The sequence below is a fragment of the Haliotis rufescens genome, unplaced genomic scaffold (genome assembly GCF_023055435.1).
Source record: "Haliotis rufescens isolate VD_foot unplaced genomic scaffold, xgHalRufe1.0.p SCAF_1, whole genome shotgun sequence".
Taxonomy (NCBI): domain Eukaryota; kingdom Metazoa; phylum Mollusca; class Gastropoda; order Lepetellida; family Haliotidae; genus Haliotis; species Haliotis rufescens.
Genome location: NW_025963779.1, coordinates 5,800,314 through 5,825,869, shown reverse-complemented (window position 1 = coordinate 5,825,869; position 25,556 = coordinate 5,800,314). Strand labels below are relative to the sequence as shown.

The window sequence follows — 25,556 nt, the reverse complement described above, 5'->3', positions numbered from 1 at the left end:
TTCATGTCTCAATTGTATACATATAGAAACTTGTTCTTGTTGCTACATGGCTGAAATAATGCTGATGTGACATTAAGTTTTAAAAGACTCACTCACTCATTATCTGGATGTGTATGGCAACAAGTATCTGTGAGGAATACTTGTAAGAATATATTTCCATTACAAATGCTCTTTGTACCAAACAATTTAAATTTGGAATTAGTTGGAACAAATGGCTGTGAAGTATGACAGACTTTGGCTGGCAGACCACTAGGAATGACTGTCTTCAGGCGAGAGCTGATAGTGTGTGTCGGTGTGAGTTGTTGCTCATGCTATTGACCACTGGTCTGTGGCCCAGGTCTGATTTCAGACTGCTGTCAAAGTAGTGTTCAAGGTTCAGAGATCCTTGTATGAGAGTGCCAATGACACGTTCTGTATCATAATGGCGTCCTTTAAATAAGTCTTGGCGACACTACACTTATATGGGGATATACAACATGATGTTTATTATATGAAGTGAGTTATAATTGTGCTTTGCTTAAAGATATGGGAAGTGAATATGAGTGAGTGAGTGAGTTTGGTTAACGCAGCTTTGAACATGTTGAACAGTATTCCAGTTAATCACAGTGTGTCAGCTTATTGTGTGAGCTTAATGTGTGAGGAAAGCTCGAAGTCACGCAGGTCTTCGGTGTTTACCATTGCGGTAAAACCCATGAGCACAGATATGGTGCTGACAAACCTGGAAACAACTGAAGCGAACCAGGATTCAAACCCCAAATCATAGGTTCCTGGCGTGCCAAGGGGATGCATCTCTGTACAGCGAATTGCGTCACCTCAGTCGACGGGGCCACCAGTGAACATATGAACATGTTTAGTTCACAGTAGGATTCATAAACGTAACCAGGCGATCCAGAAAGTGAAAATGGTATTTAAACTTTTAGACTGCTTACTGTCTCGATCATGGCACAGTGGATGAGATTGATCAGCACATTTCTATGTGTTGGCGCACTTAGATGCAAAAGGGCATGCCTAAACACCTTCTTGAACGTCCAGTGTGCTGTCATGAAGGAGCAAGTAGGAAATTCAGAGTAATACTGGCGCCAATTAGATTCGGGATAGAATAGGTCCTCAGCTACCCATGCTTGCCGTAAGAGGCGACTAGGCTTGTCGTAAGAGGCGACTAACGGGATCGGGTGGTCAGGCTCGCTGACTTGGTTGATGCATGTCATCGATCCCAATTGTGTGGATCGATGCTCATGATATTAATCACTGAATTGTCTGGTCCAGACTCGATTATTTACAGACCACCATCATTTAGCTGGAATATTGCTGAGTGCTGCGTTAAACAACAAACAACAACTTAACAAAAAAACAACGTATGTTACAATAGATGTATAATATTATCTCAACAGGAGATTGTATGTTATAATGTTTTTCTTTATGTAAAGGCCGGCATTTGGTATCCACCTGTCTCAACTGCATATCTCAGCTCATGCAAAAGACATTTGAAGCCCAAAACCTGCAGTGGCTCCCCCTGGTGTTCGGGGACCAGGACGATGCGTGGTTAGAGGTGCTGCTGTGTTTGTTGGACATCTACCTGAACACATTGAGGTAGTGCTGGAGATCTCGTTTTAGCGATACACAGTCAACTACGGTTTTAACAAACTCAAAGTGACCACTCATTTTAGTTCTTTATAACTGTAAATCATTATAAGTATATATGCAGCATATATACAACAAATGGCCGGGAATAAAAAAAACCAGTTCCTTATATTTGTGTTTGTTATGAATATAGTGCACTGTATTTCTATAGTCATCCTTATAATCGGGTGTATTACATCTTCATTCCATTATGATCAATACCCTGGGCCCACTAGCTGCCATAGCTTTGTAGTGAGCACCAGGCACAGGGATATACACTATTATCACTACGAGTACAGCTCTGACCTGTGAAGATCCGGTGTAGAGTAGGTCATCAGCAACTCATGCTTGTCACTAGAGGCGACTATGCTTGTCGTAAGAGGTAATGGGATCAGGTGGTCAGGCTCGCAGACTTGGTTGATGCATGTCATCGTATCCAAAATGCGTGGATCGATGCTCATGACATCAATCACTGGATTGTCTGGTCCAGACTCAATTATTTATAGAAAGCTGGAATATTGCTGTGTGCGGCGTAAAATATAAAAACAAAATCAAAACAACAGCTTTGTAGAGGTGACTGATAGCAGGACCAAACAAGAGAAAGGGGCTTTAATACTTTGTTTAGGCCATACTTTTATATTTACTTCTTTACAGATTTCTTACAACAAAATAGCTGTTGGTAGCAGGGGGATAATAAAAAAATGCAATTCCATTTTTTTTCATATTATTTTAAAAAAAATTAAGTTTTTCTGTTCCACTTCACTACAAGTTGGTTGGTATAAAAAAATAAAAATAGGGTCAAGCAGGAAACTGCTCCATAACAGTTTTTTTTAATTCCCATATTTTATATGTGTCAACTTCAATGGGTCCTTGTTAAGTTATATTTTTGGGGTTCAATATGCTATCAGCTTATCGGTTGGATAAACTAGAGAGTAAATTCTGAATTATTGTTTTTCTCCATTTCAACAAAATACAGTCAGTGGATCCATAAGGAAAGTAAAAAAGAACAGAGTGGCCTTTCTTAAGCAGGGACAATGGTGGCACAGTCTCCATTTTGCGGAGTTTACTTGATGATGATCATGGGTTTGAATCCTAGATTGGCCTTGATTATGATTCCTGGTTTGTCAGCACCATACTCATGCCTGTGGGATTCAGAAGAGACCTGCATCACTTCCGGCTTTTACCCCACAATAAGCTGATATACAGTGATATACCTGGAATACTGTTCACACCCAACCCACTGTATTGTTTAGCATTTAAATTGAATTAAATAAGCATTTTCATTACTACAGAATTGTAGATCTTGATCATAACTGGGGTATTCTTCCTTCCCCAGATTGAGCCCAGATTCGACTCTGCTACACCAAGTCAACCCTCATCCCATCTTCCTCGAGTTCATGGAGTCCAACGATCACATGGTCCTGGTCGACCTCTTGACCTCCCCAGAGACTTGCTTCCTGCTCTACTTCCTGTGTTACCTAAAGTGTCTCGTGTGTGAATGGGACAAGTTTGTAACAGCGTGTCATCTTAGATTCTGTGTGTCCAAGGAAGAACTCGTGGCTATTAAATTGAGTGGACGTGATGCTTCCAGATTGTCAGACCAATCATCACACGAGGCGTATAGCAGTATATCAGATCACCATTCTCAGTTTGCAAAGGATATGAACAAATATTTACAGAACTCAGTAAAGATAGGCCAACCAAATGGTAGGGATGGTGAATATGTAAGCTCAGAAAGCAGCAAAACATTGACTGTATGTTCAGGAGCTATAACATCCTCTCCTTCACAACCAACTACTGCACGTCCATCTCTTGCACAGCAAACTACTGCACGTCCATCTCTTACACAGCAAACTCCTGCACGTCCATCTCCTGCACAACCTTCTCCACAACCTAGTCTCACACAATCAAGAGTACACTGTAGTGGGTTGTCCTATCTGACCACATACAGTGACAGTGATGATGGTGATGATGGAGACATATGTTCTGCCACAACACTGACACAGGTGGTCATGTTGACCCCTGGAACAGTGCCACCTGTTGTCAAACCCAAACAAACTACCTCGTTAAGTGTTTCAGGGGACGAGCTTCATGAAAACCCTTGTGGGAGGTCCTTATCAGAGAGTCCATGTCTAAATAACCCATGCTGTGAAGCCACATCAGACAGTGTACATCATACATCACTCAACACTTTGGCCCTGCCACCAGGGGGCAGTGTAATGTCATGTGATTTACAGTGTGTGGAGAGTGTGATGAGTGAACTCATCCGAGTTGGATTGAGAATTGAGAGACTGTCGAGTCAGCAACTGTTCCCCTACAACGCAGGGCCCCTGTTGTCATTGCTTGAACAATGTGAGCTTTTGTATGAAGGAATGGAAGCTCATAGACATGGACAATAAATCAGATATCACAGTTTTGTAATCTGTTGTCTTTAAATCATATTATATGTGAAGCTTGTGGGAATTCTGGAGCAGAGTAGGTCCCAGTACCGATTGCTTGGGGCAGGGGCACGGGTGGCCCAGTCGTCTGAGGGCCAGAGTTGCGTCCCTTGGGCACACCAGAAACCTATGATTGTGGGTTTGAATCCCGGTTCGCCACGATTATGTTTCTAGGTTTGTCAGCACCATACCCATGCTCGTGGGTTTCACCGAAGTGGTTAACGTCTGAGACCTGCATCACTTCGGGCTTTCCTCCACATTAAGCTGACACGTCGCGTTATAACTGGAATACTGTTAGGCGCGGCCCAACTCACTCATTGCTTGGTGCAAGAACCAAGCAGCATGAGGATCTGGTGGTCACAATATAGGGCCCAGCTGACTTTAGGTGAATCACAACCAGACGGCATTGATGCAACAATGTTTGGCTAGCCTGGCCTTGATGACAGGTAGCTTTAAAATAGCTGAAGTCACTCTGAAGGTTCGAGATTAAACATATTCTCTCTGAGTTCAACGGTATATGAATATAACTCCTGAATATTAATTAGATCGTTCACTACGTTAACAGATCGTTATTATGACAGAAACAAACGTATGTTTTCCATGTATATCTAAAGTGATATTATTTGTTTTTAATTGTCCGGTGAATTAAACAATTTAAATTGAAACAATTCATAATTCATGATATTATGAATACATAACAACTTGTAATGTGTGTGAAAAGTCGTACTAAAATACGCTATTTGATGGGGGCGTGGCCTAAATGCAAATGTCTGATTGGGATTTTAAATTTTCCAGACCCCTGGTTCAACCTATCAGCAGAGGTCCTCTGACCATGTATTGCAGTCGGGCTCCAATACTGTACCATAACCTGTTCAGTAGTTTGGGTAGCCTTGGCCAATTAATTTTATGAAAAAATATGTTCAATGTCCTTAGTTAATCAGAAATGTCTCTAAAGAGTTGTTGAGACACTTCAATTCTGTCAGAGCTGTTAAGATCCGGGATAGAATAGGTCTTAAGAAACCCATGCTTGTCATAAGAGGTGACTAACAGGATCGGGTGGTCATTCTCGCTGACTTGGTTGATGCATGTCATTGTATATACCAATTGCGTGGATCGACGCTCATGATGTCTGGATTGTCTGGTCAGTTATTTACAGACTGCCATCATATAGCTGGAATATTGCTGAGTTCAGCTTTAAACAACAAACAAACAAACAAAATCCATTCTGTCTCCGCTGTCTAACACATCTGGAATACTCAATCAGTACTAGATGTTTCTGCCAACTGCACATGCAGACCATCTATCAGGACAAAACTGTGAGAGGGCTATTGTCAATAAGATGAAGTTGTGCTATTTTCCCCAATCAAAATGAACAGCAGAGGCTAAAATACCAAAATATAAATAACCATCGCCAACTATTTTCCTTTTCATACACTATTCCTCAGTGATATGGATACAAAAACACCCAGAACAAGGATTACAAGTTTGAGTTTATTTACACAGGATAAAATAGTGTTATCTACAGGGTGACATATATACAGATGATGCCGATGGTGTTGGTGGTGACGTCACAGGCTGAAGTCCCTGTTCATCTTCGGTACCGATATCTCTTGAAGTGGAACCACAGCTGGAAAATGTTGTTTTGGAACTGACATCGGAACCCACGCTTGTACGAATACTCCCACTCGCGATTGACAATCTTGAAGGCTATGTCCTACAACGGTCAACAATTCATCAGATACATGGACAACTTTTTCCCCAAAAGCCACCATAAATGTCTAGAATATGTCTTGGAGGCATGTATTCATGATGTCTGATATTTACTTTGAAAATATCCATGTCACAAGTTTGTAAACATTATGTTCCCCTACTACCCATGAATACCCACAGATGCTATGTTATAGTGACGTGTTTCTGTTTTTAGTGAGACAATGAAATGAGACAATGTATGACTCACAAAAATCAAATTAGCCCTACTCTGTTAATGCACGTTATGTGAAGCCTGTCTTTGCCTGACACTGAAGCAAGGTGTAGGTTAGGGGGCCACGAAGCCATGTGTTGCACAGGAAATATTGTGATTGTCATTGGTCTGATCACTCGCTGGAACAAGTCTGTGGCTTCATGTGTTGGTCAATAATAGAGACTACACTACAAAGCAGCCAAATGTACTTGGGGAACATAGTTTTTACAAACTCTGAAACAGGCACCCTGGACACATTTCGTTGATTATTAGGAAGCTTTATGAGAATTTAGGTCCCAGCTTCATCCGATCGTACAGAACACTTACCTCATAGGGTGGTCCAGCATGAAACCTGAGAGTGGCGAAGTCCTTGTTGTCATCGCAGGGAGTCTGGTCAAGGAAGAGTTGAATCGGTTATGCAATACACAGGCACATACTACTTTACACCTATATTACGTCAAGGGGACAAGACTGTTGATAAATATCAAACTACCAATAATAATAATAATAATAATAATAATGTAAAATGTTTCATTACATATTATCACTGTTGGGAATCTGAGTAAGAAGCTGGTCTGAGTGCCATGGTGGTATGGAAAAAACAGGCCTCCGAATGCAACTTGTGTGCTTAGTAAGTTAATAGTTCACAGCACAGAAATCTTACCGACTAATCACTGATTTTAGGTTGAAATAGAAAAATGTTTTGTTACAATTCAGTGATAAAATAATGTGTCAAGTTTCCACTTTTAGATTCCATGATGCTCATCAAATGCAGGAACAAGTTGAGGTTATACTCTGCATTTCTTCCATTTTACATCCAAGACATTATTACCTCAAATATTTGCATCTGTGACCTGTATCATTGGCCCACACATAGTCAAATAAAGAAACGGATACAACATGCAGTTAGTGGAGTGAAAGACGGAAACATTGATAGGCGAAAAGATGTCACATTTATCTGTTGAGAGCTTTAATATGGGAACTGATGTGCGACACTTAGTGATACTGTGTTTCGTGGGCAGCATAAACGATACCTGGTGACACGTCTCCTCCAAACAGGGTATGCAGAGGGTATCCAACAAATGATTCATATTCGGCACGAGGACTTACCACTGTGTATTCTGGTGTTGCTGACTTGTCAATGAGATCTGGGTAGAATATCTGTGTGGAGGGAAATAGCTTGGTCAATACAACAGACACATTACATATAGAACAGACTTCCCCAGTATTACATATACAACAGACTTCCCCATCAACTTATTACATATAGAACAGACTTCCCCATCAACTTATTACACATGGAGAATACTTCACTGTCATTATTACACAAGGAGAATACTTCACTGTCAACATATTACATATAGAACAGACTTCCCTTTTCAACTTATTACACATGGAGAATACTTCACTGTCAACGTATTACATATAGAACAGACTTACCCATTAACTTATTACACATGGAGAATACTTCACTGTCAACGTATTACATATAGAACAGACTTCCCTATCAACTTATTACACATGGAGAATACTTCACTGTCAATGTATTACATATAGAACAGACTTCCCTATCAACTTATTACACATGGAGAATACTTCACTGTCAATGTATTACATATAGAACAGACTTCCCTATCAACTTATTACACATGGAGAATACTTCACTGTCAACGTATTACATATAGAACAGACTTCCCTATCAACTTATTACACATAGAGAATACTTCACTGTCAACGTATTACATATAGAACAGACTTCCCTATCAACTTATTACACATAGAGAATACTTCAGTGTCAGTTTTAAACAGATGTATGATTAGTGGTGTCCCAATTCATTGATGTGTCGATCATTATGAATTTACACCTGACAATACCCTAATTAAGTAATTATGGGCTCATTGATACAAGAGGAAGACGTATTATGACATTGATCTACTTACATTGAACTTGTAACCCTGGACAATCTTTGGCGGTGGGTTGTCAATATCGTAGTGGGTTTGATTGTACTTGTTCCATTCGAAACCCTACAAAGAAGACATGTTCATCACTGTGGGAATATTCCTACCTAAAACATGTCAAAGGCCAACGAGACTGATGCTACAGCATTTACACCATTGTATGTAACAATAACCAGAACATGTCTTATTTAAACAAGAGGCCTGTAGGGCCTGTAGCGCTCACCTGGATAGTTACGCAATCATGACAAATATACATTTGAACTGAATATGCTTATAATACTGCAAATATTTTGTAATTTTGAATCTGTCAGCATTTTAAAGGGGTGGATGGCAAATCTGACAGCATGAACATGTCTCTTGCTGATACAGGTTTCACCAATGATACTCAATTAAAGTGACATAAAGTCATAGAAAGACTTCTGCCCGTATCCAAGTTTTTATGTATGCATTGAAGCTCAATTCTTTTAATCATATATATTTTTAAGGGGGATACGGCCGGAAGTCCCACACACAAAATCAATCAAGATTATATTCTATGCTTCCAGATCTTTCATCATGTTTTCCTCCAACAATCCAGTCCAGTTGGGTGAGATTTGCACCATCTGTCTAGTTTGTTGGATGGCTTGATGTTTAATGCCGACCTCGGCAAATTCCAACCATGGTGGCAGTCTGCAAATAACTGAGTCTGGACCAGACAATCCAGGGATTGACATAATGAGCATCAATCTACGCAACTGGGATTCGATGACACTCATCCACCAAGACAGCGAGCCTGACCACTTGGATCGTTAGTCATCCTTTACAAGCATGGGTTTCTGAAGACAAATTCTTCCCGGTCTCTTTACGGGGTCTGTCTAGAGTTACATCAATAACATCCCCTGGTACTCACCGTGTGGACTCTGTTGAAGAATCGTGGTTTCCGTGGCCTGTATTTGTCGGACCACAGGAAAGCCTGCTTATCTAACGTCACTTCAACACTGAACTGGGCCTCGTCATCATTCATCCCCTCTCGGGCCTTCTTCTCAAACAGCGTCTCTCCATCAAGCTGAATTGAAGGCAAAAATACAAGAATAAAAACTGAGGGACTAAAGAATGAGCACATATGACTTATCTCCTCCGCAAGCGTGACACTTTGCATTCTCATCATCACATAAACATGGCAGCAAGCAGCGTCTTCCCTGGAAGCCCCAGATGTGTCATTCTATATATCCATTGGACATTCACAAGATATAATTTGGCACCGAAACATAAAGGCACATTTCATAACAGCTGTATTATTCGAGACTGCATACAGGAATAAATATGTATAATCTGTCAAGATCTGCTTCAGATTTACTGTTCAATGTTATAATTTCCCTAATAACATACCCCAACTCAGGCGGTGGAGAACACTTGATCCTGAGTCCTACTCGACAATATCCTTGATAACATACACAACTCCTAAATCCTACTCAACAATATCCTTCATAACATACACTAACTCCTAAATCCTACTCGACAATATCCTTAATAACATACCCTAACACCTGAATGTTACTTGACAATATCCTTCATAACATACCCTAACTCGGCCTGTTGTCCGCACTTGATCCCGAGCAAGATCCAGTTTCTTGAGGTCGTCCACTGGGTCGTACACCACAGCGTCGATGTCCAGCTCATTGTTGCGAAGCAGCCTGGGGCTGTAGCTGCCGGCGGTGTAGTCGTCCACTGCCTCCTCCTCCAGGTCAGCTTCAGTGATGAGTGGCTCCGAGCTGCCAGAAAGTCAGGGGAGGTGAAATGAGGTTTAAGGTCTTCTTTTAGACTGTTGCACTGAAATAGTGATGTGTGTGAGTGTGTGCGTCTGTGCATGCTTGCGTGTGTATCTGCTTGTTCTCGTCTGTACTAGGTACGTTTTATAGTGCTAGCACAGACCTCCTGCTTCCCAGATCCTAACTATATCCGCTAGATGACTGAGGCGGTCCAGAAAGTCAGTGTAGTCAAATATCTTTCACTTTCACACAGGGAGCAAGGAAAAAGCTTTTCAGGTAACCTCAGCGTTTTTCACGAACTGGGAACGAAAGAATGACTTGCAAACTTTGTTCCCATGTTGGGAATTGAACTCTGTGGTTGTGTTTGCCTAAACCCTCCATACTGGCTACCCAAATCACAAAAATGCAACTGCTCAAAATAAAATATATATGCATCTTATGAAAGAGGAAGCTGTCAGTATCCAATCAGAAATGAACAGGGGTCCGTTCCACAGAGCTTTCTTTCTGCTAAGATGATTGTAACTCCCATACATTAAAACAGACTTATGACAGTCGTAGCGCTAAGATGATAGTAACTCCCGTAATTTAAAACAGACTTATGACAGTCGTATCGCTAAGATCACTTTGTGAAACAGGTTGGTTTGTTGTTTAACGCCGCACTCAGCAATATTCCAGCTATATGACAGCGGTCTGTAAATAATCGAGTCTGGACCAGACAATCCAGTGATTGATATCATGAGCATCAATCCACGCAATTGGGATCGATTACATGCATCAACCAAGTCAGCGAGCCTGACCACCCGATCCCGTTAGTCACCTTTTACGACAAGCATAGTCACCGTTTACGTTTGCTGAAGACCTATACTACCCAGGAATCTTCACGGGGATTGTGAACTTGTAACAGTCAGTGTTGCTGTACATCATCGCAAATATAATCATAATTTTGTTCCACAATTCAGCAGTGAAAGGAAAGAAAACTTGTGAAATGTCCGGAACACATACTCTTCTCCATCTTCCTCCTCGTCCTCACTGTCCTGCCTCTCGGCCCCTGGGTCCTCCTCCACCCTGGGCTGCTCCTCGGACTGGGATGAGGTGCCTGGCTGGGGGGCAGGGGACGACCTCTGGGGGACGGGGGAGGCTCGATACATTGCAGGGGATGACCTATGGACCCCAGGAGCGGGAGATGACCGATGGACAGCTGGTGAAGACTGATCTGATGTGCTGCCTCTCGAATCATCTTGCAGCACAGGAAAAAGTGGATCAGAATCTATTCCTTGCTGGAAGTAGAATTACAAGTGAAGAAGTACTAATAGAGAGAGGGCATAGGAAGATGGCTGACAGCAGTTGCATGAACAATCTCATTCAAATCAGATCTCAGATCTTGCTACTACAAAAACAAAGATCTGAGGACATCCCATTGTAGGTCACATCAGAATGACTTTTCACTAACTTTGACCAATGAAATGACTGTCATGAAGTCGGCATTAGCCAGTCAGAAAGCAGCATTCTGAAATGTCTAATATATGGCCTAGATTGTATGGCAATGCAAAATATCTTCCGTTCAAATGTTTATCCCCCTCAAGCAAGAAATAGAAGATGATTGTGACTGATTCAGTTGTCAAGCCAGTGACTGTCAAAGGTTGTTCCGAACGGATCTGTAAAGGGATGTCCTCAGATTGTTTTAATGCGATTGTTGCATGAATGGTGTCCACCAAATCATGCATAATAACAGTACCTCTACCCATAAGTGTCTTCAGAAATGCATCTTGTGAAAAGACTATATAGTAATACAAGCATGACCTTACACTTTGAGATATCTTACTTCAGCCCTGTCTTCGCATATACACTTTAGCATGTTCATTCAGCTCATATCTAAAATCAATAATTCGTCTGGCTAGGTGAGGTGAGGTGAAATGGGGTTTAACGTCGCGTCCAAGATAATTGTACTTATATAGCGACGTGCATGTACGTGTGTGTGTGTTTGTGTGGCTGCTTGTACAAGTCCGGACTGATGCCGATTTATAGTGCTAGCTCACTGAGATACCATGCCGCAGTTTAACATGAATACCCCACTCAGACACAGTGTACTGACTCTGAGCCGACCAGTCCTTGTTTTAGCCCCTTAATGCCAAGCGCCAGACTTGTCTGGCTAGGAGCTCATATATATGTTCATAAAACTATATATTTATATAAATCATACCACATAATTATTTGAAATCAATCCCACAGATATTTTGAAAATTAGCACCATGAGGCCACTCCTCTGCAGTCTCTGGTTTAGGGCCCAGGAAAGCTTTACTTCAGTTTAAAATGAAGGAATGCTTCTGCTCAGTGTGAGTGGCATGATGTGAATGTAGACACTGAATGTTTACCTCTCTCTTCAGGGCATTGAGCTTCTGCTTGAGGACATCCTGATGACGTTCCCGGAGCCTCGTCCGAGCCATGTGAGCCTTCAGCTGCTGAAGCAGGGATTCCCAGTAACCTGGAACACAGGGATCCAGCATCTACACTATGCTAATACATGGCGAGCTACTGTGCCATGGCACAAGTATCTTGCTGATGCTGATCGGTCAGTGTCAGATTATGATCCTTCAGACGTCACATCATAAAGATACAAAGTAATTCAAAATAACAAAATACATGCCAAGGCTAGGAAGGAACCTTTGTTACTATCAGATGATTTAGGTGTGTACCCTGGAAGTCAGAAAAATGAAGTTAAGATGACATTATTACTGCTTTCAATCGTGTACAGAATGTATTGGATACTTGCAGACAATGACAGACTGCTGAATGTTGGTTTGTTTTTGTTTAACGCAGCACTCAGCAATATTCCAGTTATATGACAGATGTATTTAAATAATCAAGTCTGGACCAGAAATTCCAGTGATTGACATCATGAGCATCAATCTATACAATTGGAATACAATGACATGCATCAAAAATTCTGCGAGTCTGACCACCCGATCCCAAAGATGCCTCTTACAACAAGCATAGTCGCCTCTTACAACAAGCATAGTCGCCTTTTACAACAAGCATAGTCGCCTTTTACGGCTAGCATGGGTTGCTTAGGTGCTATCCTACCCTGGATCTTCATGGGTCCTGCTGAATGTAGGGTGGCTGGTTAAGAAAGGGCCAGCCGCACTATGCTTTGTAAGATTCAGAGGCCATGCATGGAGAGAAGGAAAACTCACCAATATCAATCCCCTCTCCACCACTGAGCTTCTCCCTGATCTGCTGCTCCAGAAGCTTCAGCTGATTCGTGGTCTTGCCCTTGAAGATGTTGCTGACCTCGCTGGTCACAGCTGTGTTGATGCCCTCCCGACGGTCACCAAAATATTCTGAAACGCAGTGTGGTGGTTTTCTCAGGGCAGAATGTGAGTGAGTGAGTATGGCTTTACACCGCTTTTAGCAATATCCAAGCAATAACACAGCAGTGAACACCAGAAATGGGCTCCACACATTGTACGTACGTTGGGAATCGAACCCAGGTCTTCGGCGTGATGGGCAACGACATTAACCACTAGGCTACCCGACCGCCCCCAGGGCAGAATGTAATACAGTAAACTATGTTTATAACGAACTGGCGGATATAACGAACTGGCATATACAACAAATTGTTTTTTTGGTCCTGGCCATTTGCTGTATATATGTTTATAATGAACTACGGTTATAACAAACTAAAATTAGTGGTCCCTTTGAGTTTGTTATAACCGTACTTTACCGACTCCCTTAATGATACTAGTCATCTTGCTGAAAGGCCTGCCTAGGACCGGCTTCACACTGTAGCGAGGAGTCCAAGACAGATTTCCTGTCTCATGGATAAATGTACAAATTATTAAGCTTTACTCTACATTGGCATCTATTCATGTTTATTTAGGGTTTAACATCCATAAACCAAAAACACATATCAATACACATGGCAATGAAATTTTCAGATCAAGGCCAAGTTATCTAAGTAGACTCTAACCTCTTGTGCTAGCATCCAGCTTGCGAAGCTTGTTTAGTTCATCCTCTGTCACCGTGACGATGTCTCTCCAGTAGTCTGTGTTCTTCCCCTGTTCCAGTTCCAGGTAGACCTTAATGTCCTCCAACAGATCCTCCAGATCCGTGATAGTCAGACCCTACAGTCACAGATGTAGCAAGTCAGACCCTACAGTCACAGATGTAGCAAGTCAGACCCTACAGTCACAGATGTAGCAAGTCAGACCCTACAGTCACAGATGTAGCAAGTCAGACCCTACAGTCACAGATGTAGCAAGTCAGACCCTACAGTCACAGATGTAGCATGTCAGGCCCTACAGTCACAGATGTAGCAAGTCAGACCCTACAGTCACAGATGTAGCAAGTCAGACCCTACAGTCACAGATGTAGCATGTCAGGCCCTACAGTCACAGATGTAGCATGTCAGGCCCTACAGTCACAGATGTAGCAAGTCAGGCCCTACAGTCACAGATGTAGCAAGTCAGACCCTACAGTCACAGATGTAGCAAGTCAGGCCCTTCAGTCACAGATGTAGCAAGTCAGACCCTACAGTCACAGATGTAGCATGTCAGGCCCTACAGTCACAGATGTAGCATGTCAGGCCCTACAGTCACAGATGTAGCATGTCAGGCCCTACAGTCACAGATGTAGCATGTCAGGCCCTACAGTCACAGATGTAGCATGTCAGGCCCTACAGTCACAGATGTAGCAAGTCAGGCCCTACAGTCACAGATGTAGCAAGTCAGACCCTACAGTCACAGATGTAGCAAGTCAGGCCCTACAGTCACAGGTGTAGCAAGTCAGACCCTACAGTCACAGGTGTAGCAAGTCAGGCCCTACAGTCACAGATGTAGCATGTCAGGCCCTACAGTCACAGATGTAGCAAGTCAGGCCCTACAGTCACAGATGTAGCAAGTCAGACCCTACAGTCACAGGTGTAGCAAGTCAGACCCTTCAGTCCCAGATGTAGCAAGTCAGACCCTTCAGTCACAGGTGTAGCAAGTCAGACCCTACAGTCACAGGTGTATACACAGCAGAACATATATCAACATCATTCAATGCAACAATGAGCTCCTTCAGTAATAGTCCAGGCATTACAAGAACACACAAGGTAAGGGGTCTGCTTACATGGAGGTAGGTGTAGGGCTCATGCATCTCTATGGCAAGCTCATCATCTTCTGCACTGATATACTTGGCCAGGAGATCAATAGGCTTAGCTGAAAAAACAACACCTTCTATATTAGAAAACATACTTAAATCAATAAAAAAAAGAAGAAGAAAAGAAATACAGTGTTCATTTGTTATTGCGCCCTTCAATATAGCGCTAACTCAGTTATAGCGCGTGGTAAAGCATGGCTCCCAAAATTTATTAACATTTTCAATAAGCTCAAGTTTTCCAATGACACGATGTTTTCCCTATCTCAGAAAACATTATCAGCTGATCACCGCAATCACGTAACACCGGAAATACCAGTCAACAAATCCCAACTATAGTACACAGTTTTATCCTATTATCCTAATATCTGGTAAAAAATAAAATGTTCATTGTTTATCTGGACTAATGTTTTGCAATATATTTTTTTTAATTATATTCAAAATTTCATTCAATAATTATAATAATGTTTACAATAATTTCGGCGAAATCGTATGCGAAATGATCGGTAGATCGCACAACTCACCGTTATTAACAGCAACCACAGTCAGATTACCACCATTGACGCCTTGAAACGAACTTTAGTTGCAAGAGAATGGATACACATATCATAAATGCCGTACCATGACCCGCTAAAAGTCATATTTGAGGCAGTTTGACAATTAAATGTCAACATAACATTTTTGCAATCGAAATACATGTTGCGCGGGAGGTCCCTACGGTGACTGGTCAAAATCATTCCATACGTCAAAAAATATCCTGCATACAATCTGTACCAAAGTGCTATGCTTGTGGTTCTTATAATTTTAAGTATATATAGTGGAAGCTGCAACTAAAATAACACGATATTTGAAAATATTATTCCTGATGAATAATAATTTCAGATACAATTTCTTCCAACCTTTGCATCAAATTTCTTTAAAGTTGTATCATTGGGTACGTTTTAACTGAATCACCGGTAGATTGGGAGGAAACGTGTGCACAGCTGATTGCTATTTCCGGCTTAGTTTACGTGAAAATACACACGGTAATCTTAATCTCTGCATATAAAACAATGCCTTTGAGAGCAGGAAATACATTTTAAATGGTAAATCATCATGTCTAGTGATGTTTTATATCAAATTTCATACTTTTATTTACCAAGTTTGTTATAGATCTACCTACCTGCTTCTTCACCTGAAGGGATACGATGCATTGTTTTTTTTAAAGCGCATATCATACTCGATAAATCTTTTTTTACACTATGAATCATAAATAACTTCTATTCTAATCCTTTTTGAAACTCTGAAGTGTGCAACGTAGATCGTGTTAGGTAGGCAGAGCATGTATACTGTTTTGTTGGTCATCTCCCACCTACGACTCGACCTTCGTTAAATCGCTGATCATCTATAACGCTCATCAATTATTTGGACCCCGTAGGTAGCGTTGTAGCGAGGGATCACTGTACGAGGTATCAATTATTATCATGTAAAAAAATGAAATATATAATCATATGAGTATTTTTCTACTAATTAAGATCTGTAATCAATTCAGCTAAGCAATGATACCAAGCATTTGACCCTGACGACACTCACCTCGTCCGTCCTGTATCCTGATCTTGGACCTCAGCTTGGCCTGATGGAGATGAAACTGGAACACAGACAGATGTGAGAGAATCAGCTTCCTTGTACACACATCCTATCTATACACAGACAGATGTGAGAGAATCAGCTTCCTTGTACACACATCCTATCTATACACAGACATATGTGAGAGAATCAGCTTCCTTGTACACACATCCTATCTATACACAGACATATGTGAGAGAATCAGCTTCCTTGTACACACATCCTATCTATACACAGACATATGTGAGAGAATCAGCTTCCTTGTACACACATCCTATCTATACACAGACAGATGTGAGAGAATCAGCTTCCTTGTACACACATCCTATCTATACACAGACAGATGTGAGAGAATCAGCTTCCTTGTACACACATCCTATCTATACACAGACATATGTGAGAGAATCAGCTTCCTTGTACACACATCCTATCTATACACAGACATATGTGAGAGAATCAGCTTCCTTGTACACACATCCTATCTATACACAGACATATGTGAGAGAATCAGCTTCCTTGTACACACATCCTATCTATACACAGACATATGTGAGAGAATCAGCTTCCTTGTACACACATCCTATCTATACACAGACATATGTGAGAGAATCAGCTTCCTTGTACACACATCCTATCTATACACAGACAGATGTGAGAGAATCAGCTTCCTTGTACACACATCCTATCTATACACAGACATATGTGAGAGAATCAGCTTCCTTGTACACACATCCTATCTATACGCAGACAGATGTGAGTGAGTCAGGGTCCATGATATTTGGTGAATGCGTGAAATCCTGTGAGTGAGTATGGTTTTACGCCTTTAGCAATATTTCAGCAATATCACGGTGGGAGACACGAGAAATGGGCTTCACACATTGTGCCCATGTCAGGAATTGAACCCGGGTCCTAGAATCCTGTGAAAGACCTAACAGTAAATATCTAGAATCCAGTGAAAGCCCTAAAAGTGAATGTGTAGAATCCTGTGAAAGCTCTAACAGTGAATGTGTAGAATCCTGTCAGAGCCCTAACATTGAATGTGTAGAATCCTGTGAAAGCCCTAACAGTGAATGTATAGAATCCTATGAAAGCCCTAACAGTGAATGTGTAGAATCCTGTGAAAGCCCTAACAGTGAATGTGTAGAATCCTGTGAAAGCTCTAACAGTGAATGTGTAGAATCCTGTCAGAGCCCTAACATTGAATGTGTAGAATCCTGTGAAAGCCCTAACAGTGAATGTGTAGAATCCTATGAAAGCCCTAACAGTGAATGTGTAGAATCCTATGAAAGCCCTAACAGTGAATGTGTAGAATCCTGTGAAAGCTCCAACAGTGAATGTGTAGAATCCTGTGAAAGCCCTAACAGATAATGTGTAGACTCCTGTCAGAGCCCTAACAGTGAATGTGTAAAATCCAGTGAAAGCTCTAACAGTGAATGCATAGAATCCTGTGAAATCCCTAACAGTGAATGTGTAGAATCCTGTGAAGGCCCCAACAGATAATGTGTAGAATCCTGTCAAAGCCCTAACAGAGAATGTGTAGAATCCTGTCAAAGCCCTAACAGAGAATGTGTAGAATTGTGTAAAAGTTATAACAAGTGAACATGCAGGCCCTGTTAAAATTCTACAAAGTGTGCATACCGTATCTTCCTGCATCTCCCACTCACGGAAGTATTCCAGCTCCTTCTCCCTCTGTAGCCGCTCCTGGACAATCAAACAAGTGAGAGAATGAGTGAAGGGGTGACGAATGTTTCCACTAACAGCTACATCCACACACAGCCATTCCCAGTGAAACCCTTCAGACTAACAGCTATATCCACACACAGCCATTTCCAGTGAAACCCTCCAGACCAACAGCTATATCCACACACAGCCATTTCCAGTGAAACCCTCCAGACCAACAGCTATATCCACACACAGCCATTTCCAGTGAAACCCTCAAGACTAACAGCTACATCCACACACAGCCATTCCCAGTGAAACCCTCCAGACTAACAGCTATATCCACACACAGCCATTTCCAGTGAAACCCTTCAGACTAACAGCTACATCCACACACAGCCAATTCCAGTGAAACCCTCCAGACTAACAGCTATATCCACACACAGCCAATTCCAGTGAAACCCTCCAGACTAACAGCTATATCCACACACAGCCAATTCCAGTGAAACCCTCCAGACTAACAGCTATATCCACACACAGCCAATTCCAGTGAAACCCTCCAGACTAACAGCTACATTCACATACAGCCATTCCCAGTGAAACCCTCCAGACTAACAGCTACATTCACATACAGCCATTTCCAGTGAAACCCTCCAGACCAACAGCTACATTCACACACAGCCATTCCCAGTGAAACCCTCCAGACTAACAGCTACATTCACACACAGCCATTCCCAGTGAAACCCTCCAGACTAACAGCTACATTCACACACAGCCATTCCCAGTGAAACCCTCCAGACTAACAGCTACATTCACACACAGCCATTCCCAGTGAAACCCTCCAGACTAACAGCTATATCCACACACAGCCAATTCCAGTGAAACCCTCCAGACTAACAGCTACATTCACACACAGCCATTTCCAGTGAAACCCTCCAGACTAACAGCTACATTCACACACAGCCATTTCCAGTGAAACCCTCCAGACTAACAGCTACATTCACACACAGCCATTTCCAGTGAAACCCTCCAGACTAACAGCTACATTCACACACAGCCATTTCCAGTGAAACCCTCCAGACTAACAGCTACATTCACATACAGCCATTTCCAGTGAGTGAGTGAGTGAGTTGGGTTTAACGCCGCTTTTAACAATATTCCAGTTATATCACGGCCCATTTCTATTGAAACCCTCCAGACTAACAACTTTCTTCATCAATGAATCAGGGGTACAGAGCACCAGCCATTGCACATCTGTAGCTGCTGTAGACAGTTTTTATCCACCATTAAAGCGCCAGTGTTATCCTTCGTAAAGCTTGTGGGTATCAGGGGTAGTAAACTAGTGCACAGAGCTCACTGGACAATTGTGCACATCAATGGCATATGTTTGTTGATTGTTTGTTTCAGCAATATTCCAGCTTTATGACCATGATGACAGCAACCTGAAAATAATCAACTCTGGACCAGGCAATCCAGTGATTGATATTAAGAATATAGTATAATATATCCCAAATATGTGATCAACCAAGTCACTGAGCCAGACCGCCCAATTCATTTGTCGCCTCCTGTGATCAGCATTGGTTGCTGGTGACCAATTCTAACCCTGAATCACCATGGAAACGTTGGTAGTGACATTGATGTAAGTTAATCTGTGAATTTATCATTTGCAAGTCCTCATCAACCCTGAACATGCTGAAAGCACAGTCATGAAACTTTTGCCCATAGTTGGCAAAGAGAATTAACAATCGACTTCATGGGAATATAGCTGGAATATTGCTGAGTCGTGCCTTAAACAAAATTGAACAGATTTCAGAATGGAAATATAAACTTGTCTAGTGTTTCCTGTACATATATCATGAAGAGAGTGAGTGAGTGAGTGAGTATGGTTTTACGCTTCTTTTAGCAATATTCCAGCAATATCATGGTGGGGGACACCAGAAATGGGCTTCACACATTGTACCCATGTCAGGAATCGAACCCGGGATTTCAGCGTGACGAGGGAACGCTTTAACCACTAGGCTACCCGACCGCCCCAATAGGAATCATAATTAATTGCAACAGTTTTTAAACTTGCTAAAAGAACAGATTTTATTTCTGCTTGTAAAAAACTGATAGATCACAGAAAATCACACCAATGTAGACATGCATTACCATGGTTTCTGTAAAGTGTTCATCTTGTTCAAATATCAGAGCAGATACAGCTTCTCACACAAGGGAGACAACTCACCCTCTCCTGCTCCCTCTCCTCCAGCTGATGCTCTCTCTCCAGTCTCCGCTTCTTCACCTTCTCCAGCTCTCTCTGTAACCATGACAACACCAATCAGTCCAGTATAAATACCTGACACGTATGTACAAAGTTGACTGCAAGTAAACCAGGGTCTCGAAAAGAAGTGCCCATCTTACCGAGGCAAGAGAGTTAACTGACTATAAAAGTCCAGTTTCCACCCTTGCCGAACTAGGCTGGTATTATGGAGTTACATTTTGGCTGGACTAACGAGTCTATGCATAGTGCAATTAAAATCGCGCAACGAAATCAAAATCAGGTTCGTAAACCGTAGTGCAGATTTCGGTCGATTGCAGGATTTGCAAAACATGTGCAATACCAACTCGTCAGCAATTATTTTTCAAATCTTTTCATGTTTTTAATCAAGGTGCTCACATGATTTAATGCATTTCGCGATGTAAGACCCGTTTTATCACAATATAGATCTTGATTATCGATCAGATCGTCCTGACTGGGCGCCACCATTTTGTTTGAAGCAAACGCAAGTGATACGAGAGGTTGAATCTGATTGGTCCATAGGAGAGGCTTAGAAGGGACATAGCTGGAAATAGCCACTGGTGGCACTACGATCGAGCCCAGTTATTCCAGCCTAGTTCGGCAAGGGTGGAAACTGGACTTTTAAAGACAGTTAACTCTCTTGCCTCAGGAAGATGAGAAGTGCCAGGCAAACCATTGTCATTATAGCCTAGACCTATGCATAATGACACCCAACCTAGAATATTTCCACACTAAGAAATAATGCTACTGACTCTGTTCTCTCCCATCTTGGACTTGGCTATTTTCTGAATGTCATCCTTGGAGAAACTCTTCTTTCCCTCCTTATCCATCTTCTTCCCCCACACAAAGGCATCCAGGAGATGCTCGTCTCCAAACGGATTGTCAGCGTTTGTGTAGCCCTGCAATAGGTCATAACAATAACATTTCTATCTAACAAACATGGAACCTAACAAGCAATCTATTTACTTACATTTACGGGATAAGCTTATTTATCACTGATGAATAAACCCAGTCAAGCTGGACCTGTGCAACATCTGAATACATCTAAAAGGAATACTGTTCCAAACTCTGGAAGAAATATCATATTAATTGGCATTAATTATAGTAAGTGTTATGGTTGAGATTATACATCAATATCACAGAGGTCCTCGGCAAGTAATCTTCTTGAATGGTTTTGACAATGTCCTCACCAGATAATCTTGGTCCCAGCCCATCTTTTCCTTTCTCTTCCTCTCCTTTGCTTCCTGGAAACAGAAAAAACCCAGCTTGATGTAAGAACACACCACTTTGTTAACACATTTGGAACACAAAAATACAATTCACAGTGTTCAATTCATATTAATTACAGAGAAACAAGACATCACACATATCAATCTTTACTGATGTATGTTGATGTCAAACATCTTCATGAAGCCATAGCACAATTGTATGCTGGCGCCCATAAGGTACCTTTTCTCCTAACAGGTCACATATAAGGTTTTGCAGCGGTAGCAGGAAAAATATCTTGTCTCCATACAAAATCCCAGGCCTCCCCTCCCCTCTCTGACTATGAAATGGTCAGTCCCTAGCTGCTCATTGGAGACCTGGACACCCCCTCGAGTGTTACCTTCTTAGCAAGTCTCCTAGCTCTCTTTTCTTCAGGTGTTTCAAGTGCCTTGATTAATTCCTTCTGTTTTCTGTAAAAGAGAGTGAAAACTAATGAGCATGAGGAGCGCCTGTGACATCACTGTACAAAAGATGACGTTTCCGGGCATGACCACCATAGATAACACAATACACATTACATGGTGACCAATCCAACTCCAAACCACAGTGGACTTCTGTTGCTGTGAGCGAGTGAATGTTTTATGCTGCAGTCAGCAATATTCCAAGTATCATATTCCCTGTATTAAGCGCCCCTGCTCCAGTACACACTTCCTGACCAACGTCTAGACTCTTCTGTAAGTAATATTTACAAGGGCCCCTGTATCAGGATGTAACTGTACATGACAGTCCCTATCACAGCAACAGCACTAGCCCTGTAGTCCTTGCAAATCTGCCCAATAGTTTAGGCATCAAAAGGACCGGTAGAAATTTGTCATTTTCAAGGATTTTGTTATATGTTATCATTTTAAGGACTAGTGGACTAAACATGTTAGTTTCTACTGCTGTTATGTTCTTGTGTATCTTATAGGGGTGTCACGATAAATAGAAATATCGATATATAGCTATTGGTAAGCACTTAAAGTTAATAAATCCATTGTTAAATCAGTTTCCGATAAATAGTATCGTTTTTAGTTAGGAATATCGATAGTTTCGATTGTATTTACCATAGCATTAAAATACATGCAATGTGGTCAAATTTGTTTTTCTTTTGATCAAGAGAGGTAGTAATTCACACAGGCATGGTAATGTGGAAGTTTCTTAAATTGTTAGGGTAAAGACAAAACAAATCAGTCATATCTCTAACTTTACTTTTTTGTTGTTGTTATCACATTCAAAGGAAAATTCAGTTCCAAGGTTTAAATCAACTCTAAAATCCATCTAAAATGTTACACTGAAAACTATCGATATTCATCGCAATACTTGCTTGCAATAACAATAGTTATCGCAATAGTGTCTATCAGACCAATAGTCACCCCTAGTATCTTACACCTTTTAACTGATAACTGCAGCACAGAGATGGAATACAATTGCCTGGTAACTGTTACTGAAAAGTTGAAGATTCGTCAACATGTAATCTAGTATATCCTTGTGGCCTGTCTGGAGTCAGGGCCAGCCAGACCGGTGGTTGACAGTACAAGCAATGGGACAGCCTCTGTGGTCTAATGGTAGAGCGTCCGCCCGGAGAGAGGAAGGTCCGGCGTTCGATCCCCAGCCGCGTCATACCAAAAGACGTTCGAAGATGGTACTTGTTGTTACCCTGTCTGGCGCTCGGCATTAAGGGGCTAAAACAAGGACTGGTCGGCTCAGAGTCAGTATACTGTGTCTGAGTGGGGTATTCATGTTAAACTGCGGCATGGTATCTCAGTGTGCTTGCACTATAAATCGGCATCAGTCCGGACTAGTACAAGCAGCCACACACACACACATACACGTGCATGCGCGTCGCTATATAAGTGCAATAATCTTGGACGCGATGTTAAACCCCATTTCACCTCACCTCACAAGCAATGGTCCATGTGCCTGGTACATACACACCCAAACAACACACTGCATGTAAGGGATGTATTCAATCTCACAGGGTGAAACGGTCCTGTCTCTACCTACTTTCTCTGATCCTTGAAATGTTCCAGCTTCTCTCCTTGTCTCCTGTCCCTCTTGTGTTTTCTCTTGTCATGTCTCTCCCGGCTGTCGTCACTGGAATCACTAGCAGAAGAATTGGGTGGCCTGTGTTTTCTCTCGTCTTGTCTCTCCCGGCTGTCGTCACTGGAATCACTAGCAGAAGAACTTGGTTCCCCGTGTTTTCTTGCTTTGGGTGACCTTGATCTTGACCTTGCATGTTTTCGCTTTTTGTCCCGTCTTGGCTGAGGCGACCTTGACCTACTCTCAGAGCTAGCATCTTCGCTGGAGTCCTCACTGAAGGGAGTAAGCAAAGTGTTGCAAGAAAACAGTTCTTTGAGACTTAATATTAGAAGATTAGAAAAAATATTTATTGCATATCTATCAAGAAGTTACACGGGCAGTTAGATTATGATGAACAATGAAGGCGTACACCCATGTCAACCATTCACAGATGATGTATTGACATACTTCATCTCACTTTCATTGTAGCCTTTTGTAGATCCACAAAATACACAAGACATTAAAAGTCATCTTTCAGCATTATTAATGCCACTACATTTTAAGTCAACCTGGGATAGAATAGGTCTTCAGCAAGCCACTCTTGCCGAAAAAACTGACCATACTAGTCTAAGAGGCAACTAAAGGGATTGGGTGGTCAGGCTTGATGACTTGGTTGATGTCATAGTATTGCAGGATAGATGCTCATGATGTCAATCACTGGATTGTCTGGTCCAGCCTCGATTATTTACAGACAGACGTCATATAGCTGGAATACTGCTGACAACTGTCACAAAAATGTTGATAACCATCAACACACAGAAAGGACTTTTCAGATACATACGACTCCAATTTGGAATCTTGTCCAGTCTGGCAATCTTGCAGAGATTTACAGAGCAAGTGATAGGACTTGTGACGGTATGTGCGATAATGGGCTAACAATCTGAAGGTTGCGAGTTCGTGTCCGACGGATTCTCACAAAAAACTGGTTGCTTGTCTCTGAGACATGTGACCTACGGGAGAGACCGGCCTCACGAGAAGTTGTGGTACTTGATTCTAAAGGTGCTCCCAGCATATATATATCCTTTGGGGCACTTGTAATTTAATACACTTTCATTGTCACACATTCAAACATTTTGAGCACTTTTAATCAATTACACCCCCAACAATCATTCATAAGGCATTTCAAAAATCCAATTTACTCACTCTGCTAATTGGGATAATTGGTGACTGACTGAATATTCGTTAGGCTGAGCACCAATTAACACATTCAGTGTCCCACACCAGCAGTTCACACACAGTGATCAGTGATTTTAGTCCTCTTGCAGCGGACTTGTTATCAAAGAATAAAGTTTAAGCCGCCGATAGGCTGTGATTTCTGTCCATGGTTTTGTTGGAATAATGTTTCAAGTCATATAACATTTCAGGCCTAGGTATTTAATAATACACGTACCTGCTTTGATTTCTTCTGTGTTTCTTATGACGTTTCGATCTATCTCGAGATCTAGATCTGTGTTTGTGTTTCTTTTTGCTCTTGTTGCCCATCTTTGTTATAACACGAAGGGAATATAATGTTTTGAAACGTGCAAGAAATGAAACAGGAAGTGAACCTAAGGGAGGTAACTAAACAAGTAAGCTCCTTACAATGCTAACCCCAAGCTCCTAACAGTGTCGTCAGGTTGCGCTCATATTTCAAAGCATTCATCGCCCACAATACAGTTTAGGCCTGTTGCTTCCTTTATCATTTGATGTGGAAAAGCTGGAAAAGCATAAAGCCAACTGTCGAAGTGTATAATATAAACTAGTGTCCAAAAGAAACGATACCAACTTATTTTCAAAATTGTTTTTTACTAAGTGAATTGTCAAGTATGAAAACATGCCAATTCGTA

At 41.7% G+C, this 25,556-nt stretch overlaps 2 protein-coding genes across 7 annotated transcripts in view; one reads left to right on the top strand and one right to left on the bottom strand.

Moving 5' to 3' along the window:
- LOC124150085 overlaps nt 1-4,041 on the top strand; it is a 50,172-nt gene extending 46,131 nt beyond the window's left edge. For all 6 annotated transcript variants that reach the window (XM_046521994.2, XM_046521993.2, XM_046521995.2 and 3 more), the window contains 2 exons: nt 1,428-1,590; nt 2,957-4,041. In XM_046521994.2, the coding sequence (XP_046377950.2) occupies nt 1,428-1,590; nt 2,957-4,019 (1,226 nt within the window). In that variant the 3' untranslated portion in view covers nt 4,020-4,041. The remainder of the gene's footprint in view (nt 1-1,427; nt 1,591-2,956) is intronic.
- Nucleotides 4,042-5,535: 1,494 nt separating this feature from the next.
- On the bottom strand, nt 5,536-25,315 carry LOC124150088 (cactin-like). The gene is made up of 19 exons (XM_046521999.2): nt 25,121-25,315; nt 23,656-23,964; nt 22,013-22,082; nt 21,597-21,650; nt 21,159-21,305; nt 20,353-20,424; nt 18,105-18,167; nt 16,434-16,488; nt 14,835-14,923; nt 13,693-13,846; nt 12,917-13,063; nt 12,098-12,207; nt 10,728-11,002; nt 9,539-9,728; nt 8,867-9,022; nt 7,960-8,043; nt 7,129-7,179; nt 6,346-6,408; nt 5,536-5,772 (listed from the first exon to the last, which is right to left on the bottom strand). Exons 1-19 carry the CDS (start codon nt 25,210-25,212, stop codon nt 5,647-5,649), a joined length of 2,307 nt encoding a protein of 768 aa, XP_046377955.2. The 5' UTR covers nt 25,213-25,315; the 3' UTR covers nt 5,536-5,646.
- Nucleotides 25,316-25,556: the final 241 nt, after the last annotated feature.

Excerpts from the sequence above, each read along its gene's own strand:
- LOC124150088 (XM_046521999.2), bottom strand. The coding sequence starts at position 25,212 with ATGGGCAACAAGAGCAAAAAGAAACACAAACACAGATCTAGATCTCGA. Across the intron at positions 21,306-21,596 it reads GCTGGGACCAAGATTATCTG|GGCTACACAAACGCTGACAA; the intron begins GTGAGGACATTG and ends GACCTATTGCAG. Across the intron at positions 16,489-18,104 it reads GGGAGATGCAGGAAGATACG|TTTCATCTCCATCAGGCCAA; the intron begins GTATGCACACTT and ends TCTGTGTTCCAG.